This window comes from Ammospiza nelsoni, chromosome 5, assembly GCF_027579445.1.
Source record: "Ammospiza nelsoni isolate bAmmNel1 chromosome 5, bAmmNel1.pri, whole genome shotgun sequence".
NCBI lineage: Eukaryota > Metazoa > Chordata > Aves > Passeriformes > Passerellidae > Ammospiza > Ammospiza nelsoni.
The window spans coordinates 46,392,218-46,409,784 of record NC_080637.1 but is presented as its reverse complement, the minus strand read 5'-3'; the positions used below and the strand labels follow the sequence as shown (position 1 = coordinate 46,409,784).

Here is a 17,567-nt window from a genome sequence, read left to right as displayed (position 1 = left end):
AACACAATGTTATTTTGCCACTGCTCCCATTGCTTCTTGTGAACACAAGAGAGTAGGAACACAGGGGAGAGTGCCACTGATCCCAGTGGGGGGAGGGCGAGGGATCATAACTTATTTACCTATGGTCCTACCTACACCAAATACTAATTAAAACAGGAACACGGGGCTATAATCTAGTTCTTGCGCGTGCACAGTATCAGACGATGTATTTGTCAAAGATCTGCCTATGAGTTGGCCTGCACTGAATATTTTCAGCGTGGCTTGAAAGAGCCCACAATCCACGAGGAATGATTAATTTTGGAGCCTGGAAAAGTCACACAATTTAAAAGGTCTCTGTAACAGAACTGGGAGCTCCAGAAGGGCTGAACTGGATTTGATACCAAATATATTGTTATATTCAGTTATACTATTATATTCAGTTATACCTATACTCAGTATTTCTTATCCTTGGAAATAATGAGAAGCCGCGACCCTGGCGTGCGGCAGGTGCCGGCAGTCCCGCCTGCCCGATTCGCTCCTGACCCCCGCGGGGCCCGGGTTTTCCTGTCTGCCCGCACCGCTTCGCGCAGCGGAGCCGGCGCTGTTCGTGCCGTGTTCCCGGCACTGTTCGTGCGGGGCCGCCGGCGCTGTTCGTGCCGTGTCCCCGGCGCTGGCCGTGCGGGGCCCCCGGCGCTGTTCGTGCCGTGTCCCCGGCGCTGGCCGCGCGGGGCCCCCGGCGCGCCCCTGAGGGCAGGAGTGCTGCTGGCGCCCCCGCCCCGCACACTGTGCCACGGGCCCGTCGCCCCTCCCGCACCTGCTGGCAATAACCCCGCGGGCGGGTGCGCGTCCCTCAGCGCCCGCCACAGGAGCCGCCCTCTGCTCCCTCGGCTACCCAGCCCCCCGTGCTCAGCGCGGGCAGCCGGCCCCGGCCCGGCGCTGCCTGAGGCCGCTCGGAGCCGCCGCGGGGGGCGCGGCCGGCGCACCTGGCGGGGCGCGGGCGGGCGGCGCTGCCGGCACCGCAGTGGAGCGCGGGGCGGGCCGGGGCCGGGGCCGGGGCCGGGGCCGGGGCGGGGGCGGGGCGGCCGCGATGGAGCGCGGGTTCGGTGGAGCGCGGGTTCGGCGGAGCGCCGGGGGGCGGAGGGGGCGCCGCGCCCGGGCAGCCACTGGGAGCGCGCCAGCCGCGTCTCCTCAGCAACGGGCCTGGCACGGCAGGGCTGCGCCTCCTCCCTGCCTCCCTCCGCCCGCTCCTCCCCGCTTCCGTCCGTCCATCCATCCATCCATCCATCCGTCTATCCATCTGTGAGGGTTGTTATCCCCGCTGGCCCGTCCGGCCATAGGGGCCGAGGCTGCCCGCTCCCCCCGCCCCATCCTCTCGGCCGGGGCTGTGTGTCCATGGGAGTGGGGGGAGGTTCTTTATTGGCCTCGTCCTCCCTCTCTCCCTCCCTCCCCCCTTCTTCCACACTCCACCCAGAAATGATCCAGTGAAACTAGGAGGAGGTGATTCTCCTCCTCCCTCCTGCTGCTGCTCCTGCTGGTCTGGAAGGGACTGCAGGAATCTCTGCTGTGCTCTGCTCTGAGGCAGGGTCTGGGGAGGGGAGACCGTTCTGTGGAGGGAGGGAGGGGGCCGCAGTGGCCCGGGGTGCCGCTCTCCCGTGGGGGGCTGCTTGGTTCCCGACCATGGGCAAGGACCAGGAACTGCTGGAAGCCGCTCGCACTGGGAATGTGGCTCTGGTGGAGAAACTCCTCTCTGGGAGGAAAGGAGGGATCCTGGGCAGTGGATCTGGAGCTATTCCCTTATCCAGCTTATTGAGGTAGGGACATCGTTCCCCATCAAATGCTGGGGATATTAACCTGTTCTTCCCTATCGTTATTATCATCGCACCTCTCATCTTCATTTCCATTCCCGCATCCTTCATAGTAACAATAAATCGTTCACTCTCTCGCCAAGTACAAGCATGCCAGGGTTTAAAGTCACAGGCAGGCATTTTATTAACATAGTGGTACTGAATTTCCTGCCTTCAATGCGTCTGCAGGGTCCTTGTTCATTCTGTTACTAGCTGTGGTGCAGAACTTATGTTTTGACTGCTGGGCTAATACATACAATGTATTAATTACCCTTCCTTTGATATTTCCATCTTCCAATTGCTACTTTAATCACAAATGGAAGTGTTTATCACAGACAAGGCATTGCATCATGGAATTCTGTGTAAAAAGACATAGCTTCACCCCATAACCTCACCCATAGCTTCTACCCTTGCTTGCAGAGGAAATTAGGCATGCCATCGTAATAAGCCTACAAAACAAAGAAAGGGAACCTTTTTTTGTGGGAGATCATCGAGGCAGAGGAGGTGTAAAACTTAGGGAGCAGGTTAGGTAAGAGCAGCATCACTTTCAGGTACCTGGATTTAGTGGAGTGAAACTGGGTTACTGCCCATGTTGGGTGATAGGGCTTAACTTCAGTCATTGGTTGTATCTCCTGCCATCTCCAGCATAGCTTTGATCATAAGTTTCATCATGCTCTTAAGTCAGAGCATTGTCACGATCATTTATGGCATCTGACTGTATTCAGAGCAGAGAAGGTCTGCAGCACACAGTCCAGTCCTAGTGTTCAACACTAAACTAGGCATAGCAAAAGAAGAAAAAATGAACTGAAACACTGTTGACCTAGAACTTGAATAAATTTGGGGTTTGGTTTAGGTTTTTTTTGTTCCTTAAAGAAAGAAAAGGCCTAGCACAATGGAAATTGATTAAATTAAAATATATTTGTGCTTCTCTTGCCAGTGCCTTCTTGTCAAGATATTTATATTATTTCCAAGTTCCCTATCAGGGAAAATTTATTGTTAACTCTCTAAATTATACTGTTTAAACTCTTTTATAAAATCTTGCTATTTTAAAGCTAGGTTTAGTGCTGTAAACAACAACAGTTCAGGTATTCATAGTTTACCAAAGTTCTGTGGCACCCCTGTTCAATTAGGTATTGCACCACTGTTGAATTACTAGCCCGTTGACCAAAATCAAAACACACCATGTGATTGCTTTTTGTACTCTACTCGAATAGGCTGCTTAGGAAGAAGTGTGCCAGCTAGCCAGTTGAATTTGAAATATGATACCCACTTTTCTAAGTACAGGAGTAAGTTCACTTCAGTACAATGACTGGCCATTTATAATCTAGTTCTAACACATGGTTTATGCAGAGGCTTTCTCCAGGGCTAGTGCCTGTGCTGTATTCTTGCACTGTTAATTTCATGTTGTATATTGTGAGTTCTGTACATCCAGAGGGGGTGCATTTGCTTGTGCTTGCCTCCCTTTATTAAACAGCACTGTTGTATGTTGTGTACACAGAACACGTGAACCGTGTGTTTTGTATATACAGATGGGTCATCACAGCCCTTGTTTGTTACTCAGGATTGACAAATTTTAGGCTGTAAAGTCAACTGGCTTTTTTTTTTTTTTTTCCTGGAAGTGCACTTAGCTTGAAGAGAAGTAAAGCAGAGTAAAACATATACTGTTTAATTTATGGCATTTCTTACTAATGTCAACAAGAATGTCTATGGCTTTCTGTAAACACAGCTTCAGAAATGAAGAGTGAACTTTCAGCTGTATGCTGCATCCAGCTGTATGATGAAATATTTCTAATTTAGAAAGAATTCAGTAAGCATCATTAATGATTCTTAAATATTCACAATCTAACACACTGTGGAACATAGGACTTTTTAGAGGGTTCAGCAGGAATGTTTAAAGCAGAAACTAGTGTACATTATAGTAAATGTTTTTCATGAAAGGATTATATGTGACAGGTATTTTGACATAGCTTTTTTTCCTTTTTTTTTGGAAATGTTCCATGATCTAACTGATGCCATTAATTATGGATTAGGTCCAGAATGACATGCAAGATTCAGCTTGGATCTATCTTGGTACAGAAGACATGGAAACAATGTGAGAGTCCTATGAACATCCTGATCCTATTTGGGAAATCAACACTTACAGATAATAGCAAAGCTGTAGAAGAGCCATACTTGTACACTATAAAAGTTTGAATTTGAGGGGGATCCAAACATTTTTTAAATAGAAAACCTGAAGAAGTTTACTAGTAGAGCTATATTGGTATCTTTGCATACAGTTTGTTAGAATAAAAACTTTTGACGGTTGATTTTTATAAAGCAACAGAGAAAAATATAGGGGCATAATTTTCTTAATTTTATTTAATTTTTAGGAGTAATTTTGACAGTAACTCCTGCTGTTTTGTTGATCATAATTATTGCTCAGTTTCAAAAATGGTGACCCAGAACTGTACATATGCACTGTGGTGAGAAAGGTGCATGTTGCTCTTTCTTTCTCCTTTTGGCAGTGCTGTTTCTAGTGTTAGCTTGGAAAAGTCCAGCTCTTCAGCATGTATATAGACTAATACTGTGCCTGATTCATTGGTCTATGTAGTAGGACTACATTGTCCCTTTGGATTTCTTCCAAGTGCTGAAGACAACTCAGTTTATGTGGCTGAACGCTCTATGGATAGACATGATTTTTTGCCTGAATTTGTCTTTACATAATTTACAGTAATTATGTGCCCTGTGAGTGAAATTTAGTATTCATAAATTGAAAAACATGCATTGATTGTTATCTGAACCAATGAACAAACTATCTGAGCTCTGATGTCCAATTTACATTTTTATAACAGCTTTTTTTTCTTAACGATTAATGTACTTTATGGTACTTGGGGGGAAATGAAGGCAAACTTTTGTATGTGTATTCTATAGCTGGACCTATTTGTTGATACTAATTGCAGACAAAATTATATAAATTTTAAAGGCCTGACTTCTAATTCCTAAGTCATTAAATTATGACAACAGTTGAAGAAAACAGCTGTGTTCTGGAAGGCTGTTTAAGCACACATATAAATGTATGAAGGAATTCCTGCAAGAATTTAAACTCGTGCTTAGAGTATGTGCAAAGTACATAAAAATGATGTATGCTTAATTAAGACCTCATATGCACCCAGATATCTGTAATACTTACTACATAATACCTCATGGCCAGATTGGTTTATCTACAACAATGACAACAAATCAGTGATGTTTGACTGTGTGGACTCTGTAACTCAGCTTCAGCTCAGGAGAAGCTTTGAAGGGTTGCCCTGGGTAGTTTGTGCACCCTGCCTCAATGTCCATAGTTTGCTCTGTATTGTAAAGATTGTGGCTCAGTATAGTGAGGGTGAATTCTACAGGTGCAAAGATCTGCATAAAGCATTGCAACATACTAGAGCAAGTAACCCAAGTAAACACCTGATGTAATTTAGTTGCTTAAACTTGGGTACTTAGTGGTAGTTTAGGTGCCCAGGTGTTTTCTGAATGGAATGATGGACTTTGACAAAGAACCAGGAACTCTGGAGATACATCTAAATTCCCAGTGTGATACACTAGGACATCTAAAGCTGTGCTACATGTTTTGCCTATGGTCTCTAACCCAAAACATTAGGTCAGGGCTGGAGTGTCTTCTTTTACTATCTTGAGACACCTCATAAAACATTCAAAGTTTAGAAGACTTAAGCCTAAATTTATTTTTTCTGTTTCTTTGTGAATTCCGCTGGAATTGTCATAAATTAGTGTATTAAATATATTTCATACTAAAAAAATGTTTTTGAAGTTTAGAGTTATGGATTTTTTTTTCAGATTGCAAATAGAATTTTCACATATTTTTATGCAATTTCTCTGGCTCTTATATTATTCCAGTGTAAACATCAAAACTTGACAGTAAAATCCCACAGTCTCTCTAGAATTTATCATTAATTTCTGTATCCCAAATTCTTAAATGCATATTAAAAGATTTAACACATAGGAAGAGTAATGTGTTTCTAACAAATCTGGTATTTTTAATTTTCTTAATTTGATTATCTCTGTATACATAGCATGTTTTAATTGACCAGCAGTTTTTCATAGTTGGATAGAGACAGCCTTCATTTCTTTCAAAGAATTTTTAGGAAAAATAACTTTGGAGGTATTAATGTATATCAGAGACCTTACCTCATTTTGCCACATGTAGCCAGGCACATGCCCATTTCTTCCATGTTACTAGCAGGAATGGATAGTTTTTTGTTATACGTTAATTTTTAGTCTTTTTAAACTGAACGCGTTAAAAGAGCTTTGGTTTTTTAACGGGACTGTGGGATTGAATATTAATTAATATGAACTGGCACAGAGTAGTAGGGAAGGTTGAACTGGCCCTTTTTTGCTCTTTGTTGGCTGCTGCCATTACACAGCATGAGAGGGTGGAGCAGCCTGCCTGGAGCTGGTTCTTTCCCCTTCCACGCTTGGCACTGTGGCCGGGAACGGTTTCGTTCTTTGCTCAGCCTTACTTAGCGCAGCTACACCATGTGTAGGCCTGGCCCAAGTTATTTCTCCTCCAAAGTGTAAGAAACACGGCAAGCAGATTGTCAGTCTGGGAGTTGCAATCTGTTTCCTCATCTGTTTCTCAGAGCAGTGTCTTGCTTGCAGCAAAGCCACAGTTTAGCCTGATGGCCTCAGTGTGTGCTGAAAACCACACAGATCCTCTTCTGTTCTTGTGCAGAGCCCTCTGATTCATTCAGCTTCCTTTGTGAAAACAGATCACACTTGGTAGGTCTTGTAGAGCAGGAAGTATTTAAAATGTTGAAATACTTTATGAAGCTTTAGTTAAACAGTTTTAAAGCTTTTTCATGTTATAATTTGAATAACAAATGGACCAACTTAACAAGAATAAGGGATCTATTTCTGTTATTCATTACAGCTAGCATTGTTTAAGGTAAGGGGACCTTAACAAGATAGTGTTATGTGAGACTTGCAGTTCCAGAGTTCTGGGCTCACATAATTCCAAGGTATTTGTTTCAGACAACCAGCACAGATAATAAAATGGAAAGTATTTATTACATAGTTCAATACGGCATCCAGTAACTCTATATTTATTTCTAATTTTAGTTATACTACTTTTAATGAATGAAGGGGATTGTACTGATGTCCTAAGCAGAGCCCAGCATTCTCAGATTTCCCACTTACCTTCTTTATCCTGTCGGAGAAGTTAATCTAATTCTTTTGAGGACATATTTAGTTTTTCTTCTTTTTTCCTTTCAGTATGGAATGCAAACTAATAATCAGGACAACATTTAGTTTATGCTATTTGATATTAGTGATAGTTGATTGATGCATTGACTCTACTTTCCCTTGCAAATATGTGAGCTTCTCTTAGCCTTTGTTTTGTTATCTTCTACCCTTTTTAGATTTATTTTTAGTCTTCTTTTTGATAAATGCTTTCAAAGTTCAGACAACATTTGATCTATTGAACTTCTTCTCTAGTTTGAAATATTTACAATATGTAAAGGTAGCAATATAACAATATCCACGTTATAGATAGATGGTTAAGGCAAGGCAATTCACGAAGTCTGTGTAATAAATCTTCCCTAGGAGTTCAATATGATCCCAGATTTAAGCTCTGTACTTAAACTCCATGGATAAACTTCTCACATCTCCTTACTCCAGAAATAGTTTTCTGAGTATTGGTGAAGTGTATGTTCTATTAATTTTCCTAAGTGTTAGACCAAATGCAAAAATTGACCACAAGGAACTGTAGATCTAGTGTAAAATCTACCAAGGTAATTTTATCTGCCCATAGATAGGATCAAGATATGGTGACTGTATTGGTAGGACTGATGGAGCTTATGATGGAACCAGGCAGACTGGTAAGGGAAGTTTGACAAAGGTGTCAAAAGGAGAAGGTAAGGAACAACCTTCAGAAGATTGAAGTGACTGTAACTTAAAACAATACCTTTAGAATTCGTACAGAATCCTTAGCCACTAGATGGCTAGTGTCTAATTCCACAGAGGACCCTATGAAGTCATTGTGATCATCCCTCCTGTATATTTCCCCACTTATAATTTTAGAGGTTTGGTAATTCAGTAGAATTAATGCTGCTTTGTAAATTTTTGACATTGACATGACATTACTGTTTTTAAGTAGTAACGTTATAGTGGAACTAAAAGGGGAAATAAACGAAAGGGAATGAAGAATTTTGTAATCTGAAAGGTCTGCTATCTTGTCAAAGTTGGAAATGTCATGAAGAACAAATACAGATGCTTTTAGGGCAGGTGTTTTCACAGTCACTGCAGTAGGGATCCAGGACATAGCCATGTTTCCAAAACTCTACAGGTAGATTTTTTTATTTGCCTCCATTTCTGTTTGTATGAGCATTCCTGGATGAGCTGCTAAGGAGTGCTTATAGCTTTAGGCAATTTTTTTTTATTTTCCTGACAAAGGCACGAGTTGAAGCATCCTATAAACTGCTTTAATTTATGCAACTGGTATATAATCTGTAAGGGACAGTGTAATGTAGAGTGCAGTTACAGTGCCTTTTCTTCAGCAAGCTTAGTCTGCTCACCTGAGGAAGTGACAGATACAAGAGTTCTGCAGCTGGAATTCCCTTCTGCCATGGAATTTCCCTGCTGGCCGTTTCCAGTTAGAATACACATCCTAATCGTATACTAATATTTGAAAGTAAAATATATTGACAGCTTTTAATTTTAAATAGTAAGTAGTAAGTAGTGTTCATTTCTGCTTACTCATATGACATTTTCAAGTACATGGACACTTTTGGGAAGTAGGAAATACATTTTTTAAAAACTTCTAGCCTTTATTGGAAGACCTTTTTTATTTTTAATTACTTTTTCCTGGTGGCAGTATTTTCAGTATGATCACTTTGCATTAAGAAGTAATACAACAACTGTTCTGCACCTCACTTAACATCTATGAATTTCTATTAATGTACAGGTATCTACTGTGAGAAAGGTTCTGTGAGATTTAATTCCACAAGGTTATACTTTTATTATAATCATTTTACACTGTTTCCTATGTATTGCACTTACATTTTCTAGAGCAAGAAAAAATGTTCAAAATGATGTCTTGAGTGCAATTTAGTTCCTCTTTAAAACAGCCAGTGGCAGCTATGTCTTTTTAGTGTTGATGTCAGTGCCAGGTGTGTAAGTTCCTATTACAGGCAATGGAGATCTAGTCAGTTAGGGGGCATAGAGAGTGACTGAGCTCACCCCAAAGTAGATATTGAATTATTTTAAGATTAAACATATCCCTTATTTAAATATTTTTGTAGGTAAACATTGAAGAACAGGAAAACAATTGTAATTGAAAGTATATGTAGAATATATTAAAAATGATATATAGGTAGGTTGAAGCTAAATTTGGGTGGAATTTCTTTCCTTCTGTGTTGTATAGCTGGTTTGGGTTAATTCAGAAGCAGTAGAAAGTAGGTACTGATCGATGATCGGTGGATTAGCTGGCCAAGGGGCAGAATTCTGGATGGTTGAAGTTAGAGAGACATGAAAATTTCTTCAAATGCGTGATGTTGTATCACATGAGGTTTATTGAAAATTCTCCAAGTGTACAAGAAACAAATTAGAAAACATGAGCTGGAGTTGAAACTTAGGAAGATAGGAAAGGCAAAAGTAAATATGTTGACATCAAAAGAAAATATGGACTCAGTGCTTGGTGGGGCAGAAGACCCAGTGACAAAGCTCACTGACAAGGCAATGACTCATTGTCTTTTCTGCTTTGGTTAGTCGGCTATACAGTTTGACTTGCCAGCTTTTGAAACAGTCCCTACAGTAGAGGAAGATCAGGGGAACATTTACATTTGAGGAACCCATATTACTGTGAGGTCACTGTTAATTTTTGGAGAATTGTATCAAACATGGGAAGTTTCTGATGACTGAAAAATGAAAATGTCATGTGTGGGGTGATAGAATGTAAGAAAATAGAGATAGTGCAGAAGGCAATCTCACCCTTGAGGAGCTGCAACTGTACTAATCACCAAAGATTAGGAGCAGGCCTGCCCTTAATAGGCCACAGCTATGTCCAATAAGCATGAATGCTTTAAAGGAGTGGGTTAGCTGGGTGGGAGGAGAGTTGGGGTTTGTTGGCTGTGTTGTGTGCAAGATGGAGTTAGTGCTGCGAGGACCATGCGAAACCACCAAGAAGGTATGGGACTTTTGCAATATAGTAACCACAGTCATGCCCTTGGTTTGGAAGAGCAAAAGGATGGTTCTGGTGTCACCTGGCTCATCAGTCTATTCTAAGTCCTAGAGAAAGTTCCAGAGTGTATCCTTATGCATGTAATTTCTGCTCTCACAAAGGGTGAGAACAAATCTAATAATAGCCAGCATGGATTTACTAAGCTTATGATGAATAAGAGGATGATAAGATGGGTTGAAACTTGGTTGGACTGTGAGAGGGTGTGATTGACAGTACAAAATCCAGCTGCTGGGATCTGCTAGAGAGTTTCCTCAGGATTCAAGGACCAGTATTGATTGCAACATTTTGCATATAGCAGGTTTGTAGGTGACACCAAACTGCAGCAGAAACATTCATATGAGGAATTGCTGTAAGGAGGGGCCTGGATAGGCTGGAGAAATGGGCTCATTGGGGTCTCATGAAATTCAGGCAGAAACATTGTGTAGCCCTTCAGGTGGGAGTGGGTAGCCTCTTACACCACTGCAGGTTCTTTTGCTGGAGTTGGACAGTTTTTTGTGTTGTACGTCTTTTTCTGGCATGTTAGTCATTACAAAACCAAAATATTACACTTAGTCTTTGAATTCACACATTAGTAACTTCTTTCTCCTGTGGGAATGGTGTGATTGGTATGTGGATTTTCTCCTAATCCTTCATAGCCTGGACAAGTGCTGAAATAGGTTAAGTTGTTAAATATTCACACTGTCACAGTATGAGACATGTCCAAGAGATAGATGCCTTTTGGAGAAAATAAGAAAAAGAGAGAGTTTTATAAATCAAATTTGGGACTGTCTTTTGGACTAGGTATTTTCTGCATATTGCTTGTATTTTGCTTGCTTCAGCACTGCGTATTGCTTGAATTTTAAACCTTCATGATAATACTTTCCAGTGTAGTTTTTACTGGTATTCTGAAAATTAACTCCTGAGTTTAATGTCTTCAGTGTTTACTTACTGACTTGTTAGGGTCATTGTTTTCTATTTTTAGATGTCACTCCATATGAACAGTGAATCTCTAGGTTATTTTTTGCAAATTAACCTCCCCAGCATATTCGTATTAGCAGTTTGACCCCAGAATCTCAAGTCATTGGTAAGGTTTCTTAAAAACATAATTTGTGCTTATTTTTAGTTTTCAGCTTTCTCAAGTTATTATTTATGCACTTTCATGTCCTTCTTGTCATCTGGATAGTTAATTTGTCAAAATATGCTCATAAGTGATTTGCAATCACTGCGCTTCCTGTTTTGTGCACATTTATTGCAGAGCAGTCTCTTGCATAACCAAGTGGTAGATCTGCCAGGGATATTGTCACATAATGTGCACAAGTAATGCTTCAAAGGACCAAATAAATCATTTGTGGAAATAAAGCATATGACATGTAGTATACATACATGTTACAAATCTGTTGTTTGCCTGTCACAACAGTTAAATCTATCCCCTATATTCCTACTTTCATGTAGACCATGCAAGTCTTGATTTCAGAGAGAGAGGCATCTTGTCAGAAGCAGAAAATAAAGCCTCTAAAGGTATGGAATAAGCATATGTTCTGGGTGAGGAAATGGGGGTAGAAGAGAGGAGAAGACCTGAATCAAGGTATTTGGGGTGGTTTGCAAGCGGGCTGTATGTTAAACTCTGAAAAGAAATGATTGGTAAAGGAAATGGGTAGAAGAGTTGAGATTAGGTATAAGAACTGAGACTGACCATGGCAGTTAGCAGCACTGAGGACAGCGAGAGAAGTTTAGGAGATGAGCTATGAGGAACAGGGCAAAATAAAGAAAAATTCATTCAGCAGAATTGAAAGAAAATGTATATGTACTGAAATACAGTTTTCATTCAAAGCCTGACATTTTCATATTTCCTTGCTATATTTGTGAAATGCATTTGAAAACAGTCTCATTTTCTTTTAGTGCTAAAATAAATTCCTATAATAGTGGTTAATAAAGGGCCACCAGTCATGACATTAGTTTAAGTGGAAGAAGTGCTTATGATAAATCATCTAGTCAAGTTTTCCAAGATGACACTACAGGGTGAAATTTCAGGAGTTTGTTTGCTTTTTTTATGAAAGATAACATTAAGGTTGCCAGTGAAGTTTTTATGTGTCCCACTGAAAGCAGGCATTATATGTTTTTATTTTAATGACACATTCTGTAGTCTTTTCCTCACTTGTGGCCCAGGATAGACAGTGCTCATTAAATAAGCAGTTATTCAACATTTTTGGCTTACTACTCAGTGTTTAGCCCTGAGCCTCATTTTCTGCACAAAATTCAAACTCTTCTCTAGAAAAAGAATGATTAATATTTCTCCTGGGCTTTTTTTTTTTTTTTTGGTGATGTTTGTCACTACGGTATCTGACTGCTTCACAGTATTAATGAGTTTACTGTCCCTGTACTTCAGTGACTGGGTAGGGTTTTAATATCTGCATTTAAAAATGCTGACTGAAGCACTCTAGGATTATGGTGAGAAGTTTGTGTTGAATTGGTGTTTCCATCTGGTGACTTCAAAGAGCTCATTTTTCACAGGATTAATATAGTTAGTATAAAATTATAGGAGTGGCTCTTCATGGTCAGAATGAATGTCTGTCTAGCAAAGTACTCTTCTCCAGTTTTGACTGTGAGTCAAGAGCCTGTTCTTAGAAGAATATAGTGGCAAAGCAAACATGTCGTGTGTAACAGATTCTCCAGTGTACTCTCACAGCTTTTAGCAATTTACAGCAGCTTTCTACAACAGATGTATTGTCTTTGTATTAAATAGCTCCAGTGGATTTTTTTTTCTGTGCATTTGTTCAATTGGTCTTTGAAGCAGTGCAAATTTTTAGCATTCATGACATCTCACAGCAAGGGTTCCACATCTTAATGAAGTATTATGTGAAGAACATTCTCTGTAAATTAAGTAGCATTTATATGTTCAAATGCGTAAAAATCTGTTCAGATACTCAGGTTTGTTTCTGGAGAACAGACATAGATACAATGCAGTTCTGTGGTGCAGCATTAAACTGCTGTTCCTGTTCTTACCTTATTTAATTGATTTAATAAATACCAATGCGCCTTTTAATACCTTTGATTTTCAAAACGAAAAGTTTTTATTCAATCATCCCCATTAAGGGATAGGCCTTCAACTGTTCCAAGATCATTCATTGCACAATAAAAGGAAACCATGTGATTAAGACTATTATTAATACTTATGTGTTAGTAGGGTGACTGAGCATCAGAACTTTAATCCTTGCCTTTGCAATCACAACACATTTTAATACACTCCTTTTGTATATAGTTATGTATATATTTCCACAGAAATGTATTTTTTTCCAGAGAAAAATGCATTTCTTTTGAGATTGTAAATATGGACTACCCATATGGTGGTGAATAGAACACAAAGAAATTTGAGACATCTCTAATAATCTAGGAAAAACTACAACTCCTGTGTATCTAGTATGTTTATGAGATATTATGAAGAATTTAAGATACTGGAGGATGGTTTTTTCCTTTTTTCTTTTCAGTGACTAGTGATACTCATTTGCACAAGATTCCCATTATATTATGTGAAACAGCAAAAGTGAGGCAAGAAAAATCAAACTTTAGTTGTTGAAAGTCAAGTGTGAAGATGAAATGAAAGAGCTGTGTGTAGGGGAAAGATGTTATTTTCCTCTCTTCTCTTGTGGGAAACAGCAAGGTCATTCCCTAGTGATGGAATGTTTCCTCTTATGCCCTAGAAAGATAGTTTGAGGCATAAATGGGATGTGTATGATTTTCTTACTTAAACTGTGGACCAGAACTAATGAGTTAATTCAGAAGAGAAGCTGTTCTTGGTCTGTGGTACTTACTGTGTTGCTACTGCCTAACCAAAAAAAGAGAGGAGCTTCAGCACTGAGCATCTATGTCTCTGTCATTCAAGCAAGAAAGAGTTACACAGACATAAATAGTATAAAAGGAGTAAAAGTAGCAGAAGTCTTGTCATCTGCCTCCAGTGCCTGAGTAGTCTTTGCTATGACATGAACTGTTGCAATGTTTGTGCTCATTCTTTTGCTTTAAAGCTCAGCTGGTTGTAACAGGACACAGACTGAGTTTTGAGAAAAGCACTTGTTTAGAAGTGTCGCCTTTTTAAAATGCCAAGGGAGCATCCTCCTTGTTAGGCTGCCTATTTCAGTAGATAATCTCCAGGGAATAAATCAGCTAATTATGATGGTAGTAAGAGATGAAGAGATTCTTTCCCTTCCCTCAGTAACTAAATATTGTTTTCATAGGATTTTTTTATCATCATCATTCCTTCCTTTCCCACTATTATTGTGATGCCCAGCCTGAAAGGGGGAAGAAAGGATGTGAAGAATCCTGAGGTTGCTTGTGCCAGCCTTGGAAAAGAGAACCTTGCTGCAGGTATTCACCTCAAGGCCAGGGAGTCCATATGGAAAAAAAATAAGATATCTAGGTTAATGACGTTGGTAAGTGCAGAAGGCACTTGGCTGGAAATGGCATGGAAAATTGAACATAAAGCAGAATTCCTTGGGTAGTTTGAAAGAACAGAAACAATACTGATGAAAAATATAAGATCAGGGATACAGGACTGATTTACAAATTAGGGCATGGTAATTTCCTGGACAAAATTACTAGAGGTCCATTTTCAGAACCTTCCTCAAAGACTGGTGACAACTTTTGAAGTGGCAAATGAATTTATTTAGAGAGTGACAAGCAAATACATTGAGGTGGTTGGATGTTGTCCGGTCTTTGCCCAAGAGACCCGTAGCACGTGTGGATGAATTTGCCTAGCTACTTGGGAAAATGCCAAAACCAAACCCACTATCTCTGAAAAATGGGAGAAGGAAGGAACTCAGTCCTTTTGTGGTATTTCTGGTAAAATATGTTCTTGGGCTCAGAAAAAGCTCAGTCAAGAGTGAGAAAGCAGGCCTCAGGATTATTTTTTAAAGGATAGAGCCAGAATGTCTAGACTTCTTTCTTTTAAAGTTTACTACTTTGTCTAATCTTCACAGTAGCTAATTATCCAAATCTCCTTTGAAAATCTGACTTTGTTAAATTACACAAGATGTCACCATTTTTGAGTGTCACAATTCCTAAAGAAGAATCAAGAGCAATTATTGAAGAAGGTCAGCTTGTAATATGCATCTCTGTAGATAAGTTTCATTTGACTTGTGAGGTGTTGTATCACCATGCAACTGTCATTCAGCATGCATTATTGTAGTCTTCTGGGATTCTTGGAAAAGTCCAGAATACAGCTGAGATTTTCCCCATGAAAATGAGCCTTTTGCTAGAACTGACAATTCGTTATATTCCTGAAGAGTTGGGTCTTTGGGGATTTTCTTTCTCTGCTCCACAGAAAGCAATCTATGTACCAGATTAATTTCACAGTATTGCACTACCAAATTTACTGGGCATCAGATGAACCTCAGGTAAAGCATGCAGAACTCAGCAAAGGATGGCTTTCTTTTCACTGTAACTATAAGGCAGATGCTACTTTTCAAAGCAGCTGAATTGACACTCACGTAGGGAGCTGTCAGGAGCTATTTCAAATTTTCCAGAGCAGCAAGGGAGGCTGTCCTGACTGTGAGAGCACTGCTCAGGGCATACTTCTGCAATTTTAGTCACACGGCCTAACGTTCAGACCATGGCAGGCAAATGCAGTATAATTTTGATGACAAATCTCTTTCCCTTTTTAACTCCATTAGGGTACATTATTACACATCTAAGAATACAGGACTTGACAATAATAGGAATGATTAAAATAGTTGTTTTTCATTTAAACCATTTTTGATTCATATGTGAAGAATTTCTTTCTAAAGATGTTATAAGTTTAGTTTTCATGGGCATCATGCAAAGAAGTTTTTGCTAGATTTGAAAATTCTTAGAAACCTGGTAACACCTGGGATTAAGATTAAAGATTTGTGACCCACCTTAAAAATTGTCAGAAAAGGAAAAAGTAGCCTGACTTTAATTTCTCATTTGAAGTGTAATATGTCTCTTAATTTGGTGTTGTGCTGCTGTGCTAAAGTTGGCTGTATGTAATACAGTACCTGATTTTTTTCCATAATTTTCAAGTGATTGTTTTTTGAGCAGGTTTTGGGGTCAGTAAGCACATATATCAATTACAGTAAGCAAAGAGAAGTTTGCCTCATCCATTCAAATGGATTCTCAGGCTGAAGCTGGGGTCATTTATTCTGACCATAACAGCTGAAGACTTGCACACCTAAGCATTAGTTCACATTCCAAATGAAGAAAATGCCTTTGGCTAACAGCAATGCATTCTGTAACTATACACTGACCACATTAATGATATTGTATAGCTGAGTGTTACTGCACTAAATATTACACGTCTCCAGTTCTGTTAGTGCTTTGATCATTAGATTCTCTTTTCCAATTGAAACACTATCAAGTTGTGTTTGTGTTTCACTGTTAATCAATAGTGAGCTAGCCTATCAATTTCTCAATAGGGCAGTATTTTCCACTACAGCTTAAAAACTTAAATGTAAATAATTGCTCACTTTATCTTCACACATCTCTTTTTTTCTATTGTGGGATGTTACTTCAATGCTAATGAGACAGGACTGGGTATCACCATCCTCCAGAAAATAATGCAAGTGGGAGAAAACATACTGAAGACATTTTGCAAATAAGTTTGAGTTATGTTTTTTATATAGGAAACCTTGAAAAATCCTGAAATGAGTTAAGTCACACTTAGGTAGTTATGTGTCTGGTTTATAGATCTATGCTTCAGTGAAAAGAGCCAAGTTCCTCTCCTTAGAGACGTGCATCAGTAATATGATGATGTCGAAGGTGCATGTCCCCTTCCTTCCCAATCAATATCTTTTTTTTCAAGAAAATAGAAGTGTTTGTATGTCTGTAGTAGTGCATGAAAAGCCATCTTCAATTAAAAAAAAAACACCAGGTTTTCTTGTTGAATTGTGGTTGTTTTTATACTTGCTGTGGTCTAAGTTTCTGACCACACAAAGAGCATGGAGTTTAACAGAGCCCAAAACAGTAGTTAAGCTGGTAACTCTGTAATTCACCTCTGATGTGGAGATTCAGGTTCAAGTCTCTGGTCTTATCCCAAGAGAATTCTGTAATTGGTTTACCCAGCATGTACTTTTCCCCAGACCAAAGATTATACAGTTACATAAAAATATTCAAAGAGATTAAATATTTTAAATCCAAAATGTACAAGCGGTGTTGGACATGACACTTGCTTGGGAAACAGAATGATGGTATAAGTAAGGTTACTTTTAAGTTTAATCTTCCCATCGTAATCCATCAGCTTTTAGTTTCACATTCTGTTCTTTTCTGTTTAAAAAACTTAAAAGTCAACACGAAAAACCCCCACTTCAGAATGATTCTTAGTTTAAATTTCACATAGGAAAGTGGAATTACCAGAGACTCAAAATTTGGAAGACAAATACTTTCATGATTTCTAAAGGCAATTTGTTGCGAAGTAAGGGAGTGTTCTGTTTGTACTATATTGAAACCTTTCTGAACCACTACTTTCAATTAAATGTTTTGAATAAGAAATGTGTTAGAGTGCTGGGATGGTACGTTCAGAAGCCTTAGCACCGTTT

General features: G+C 39.6%; 1 protein-coding gene across 1 annotated transcript in view; it reads left to right on the top strand.

Moving 5' to 3' along the window:
- Positions 1–1,656: 1,656 nt before the first annotated feature.
- ANKS1B (ankyrin repeat and sterile alpha motif domain containing 1B) overlaps positions 1,657–17,567 on the top strand; it is a 407,322-nt gene continuing 391,411 nt past the window's right edge. Inside the window, exon 1 of the mRNA XM_059471865.1 lies at positions 1,657–1,790. Within this exon, the coding sequence (XP_059327848.1) occupies positions 1,657–1,790 (134 nt within the window). The remainder of the gene's footprint in view (positions 1,791–17,567) is intronic.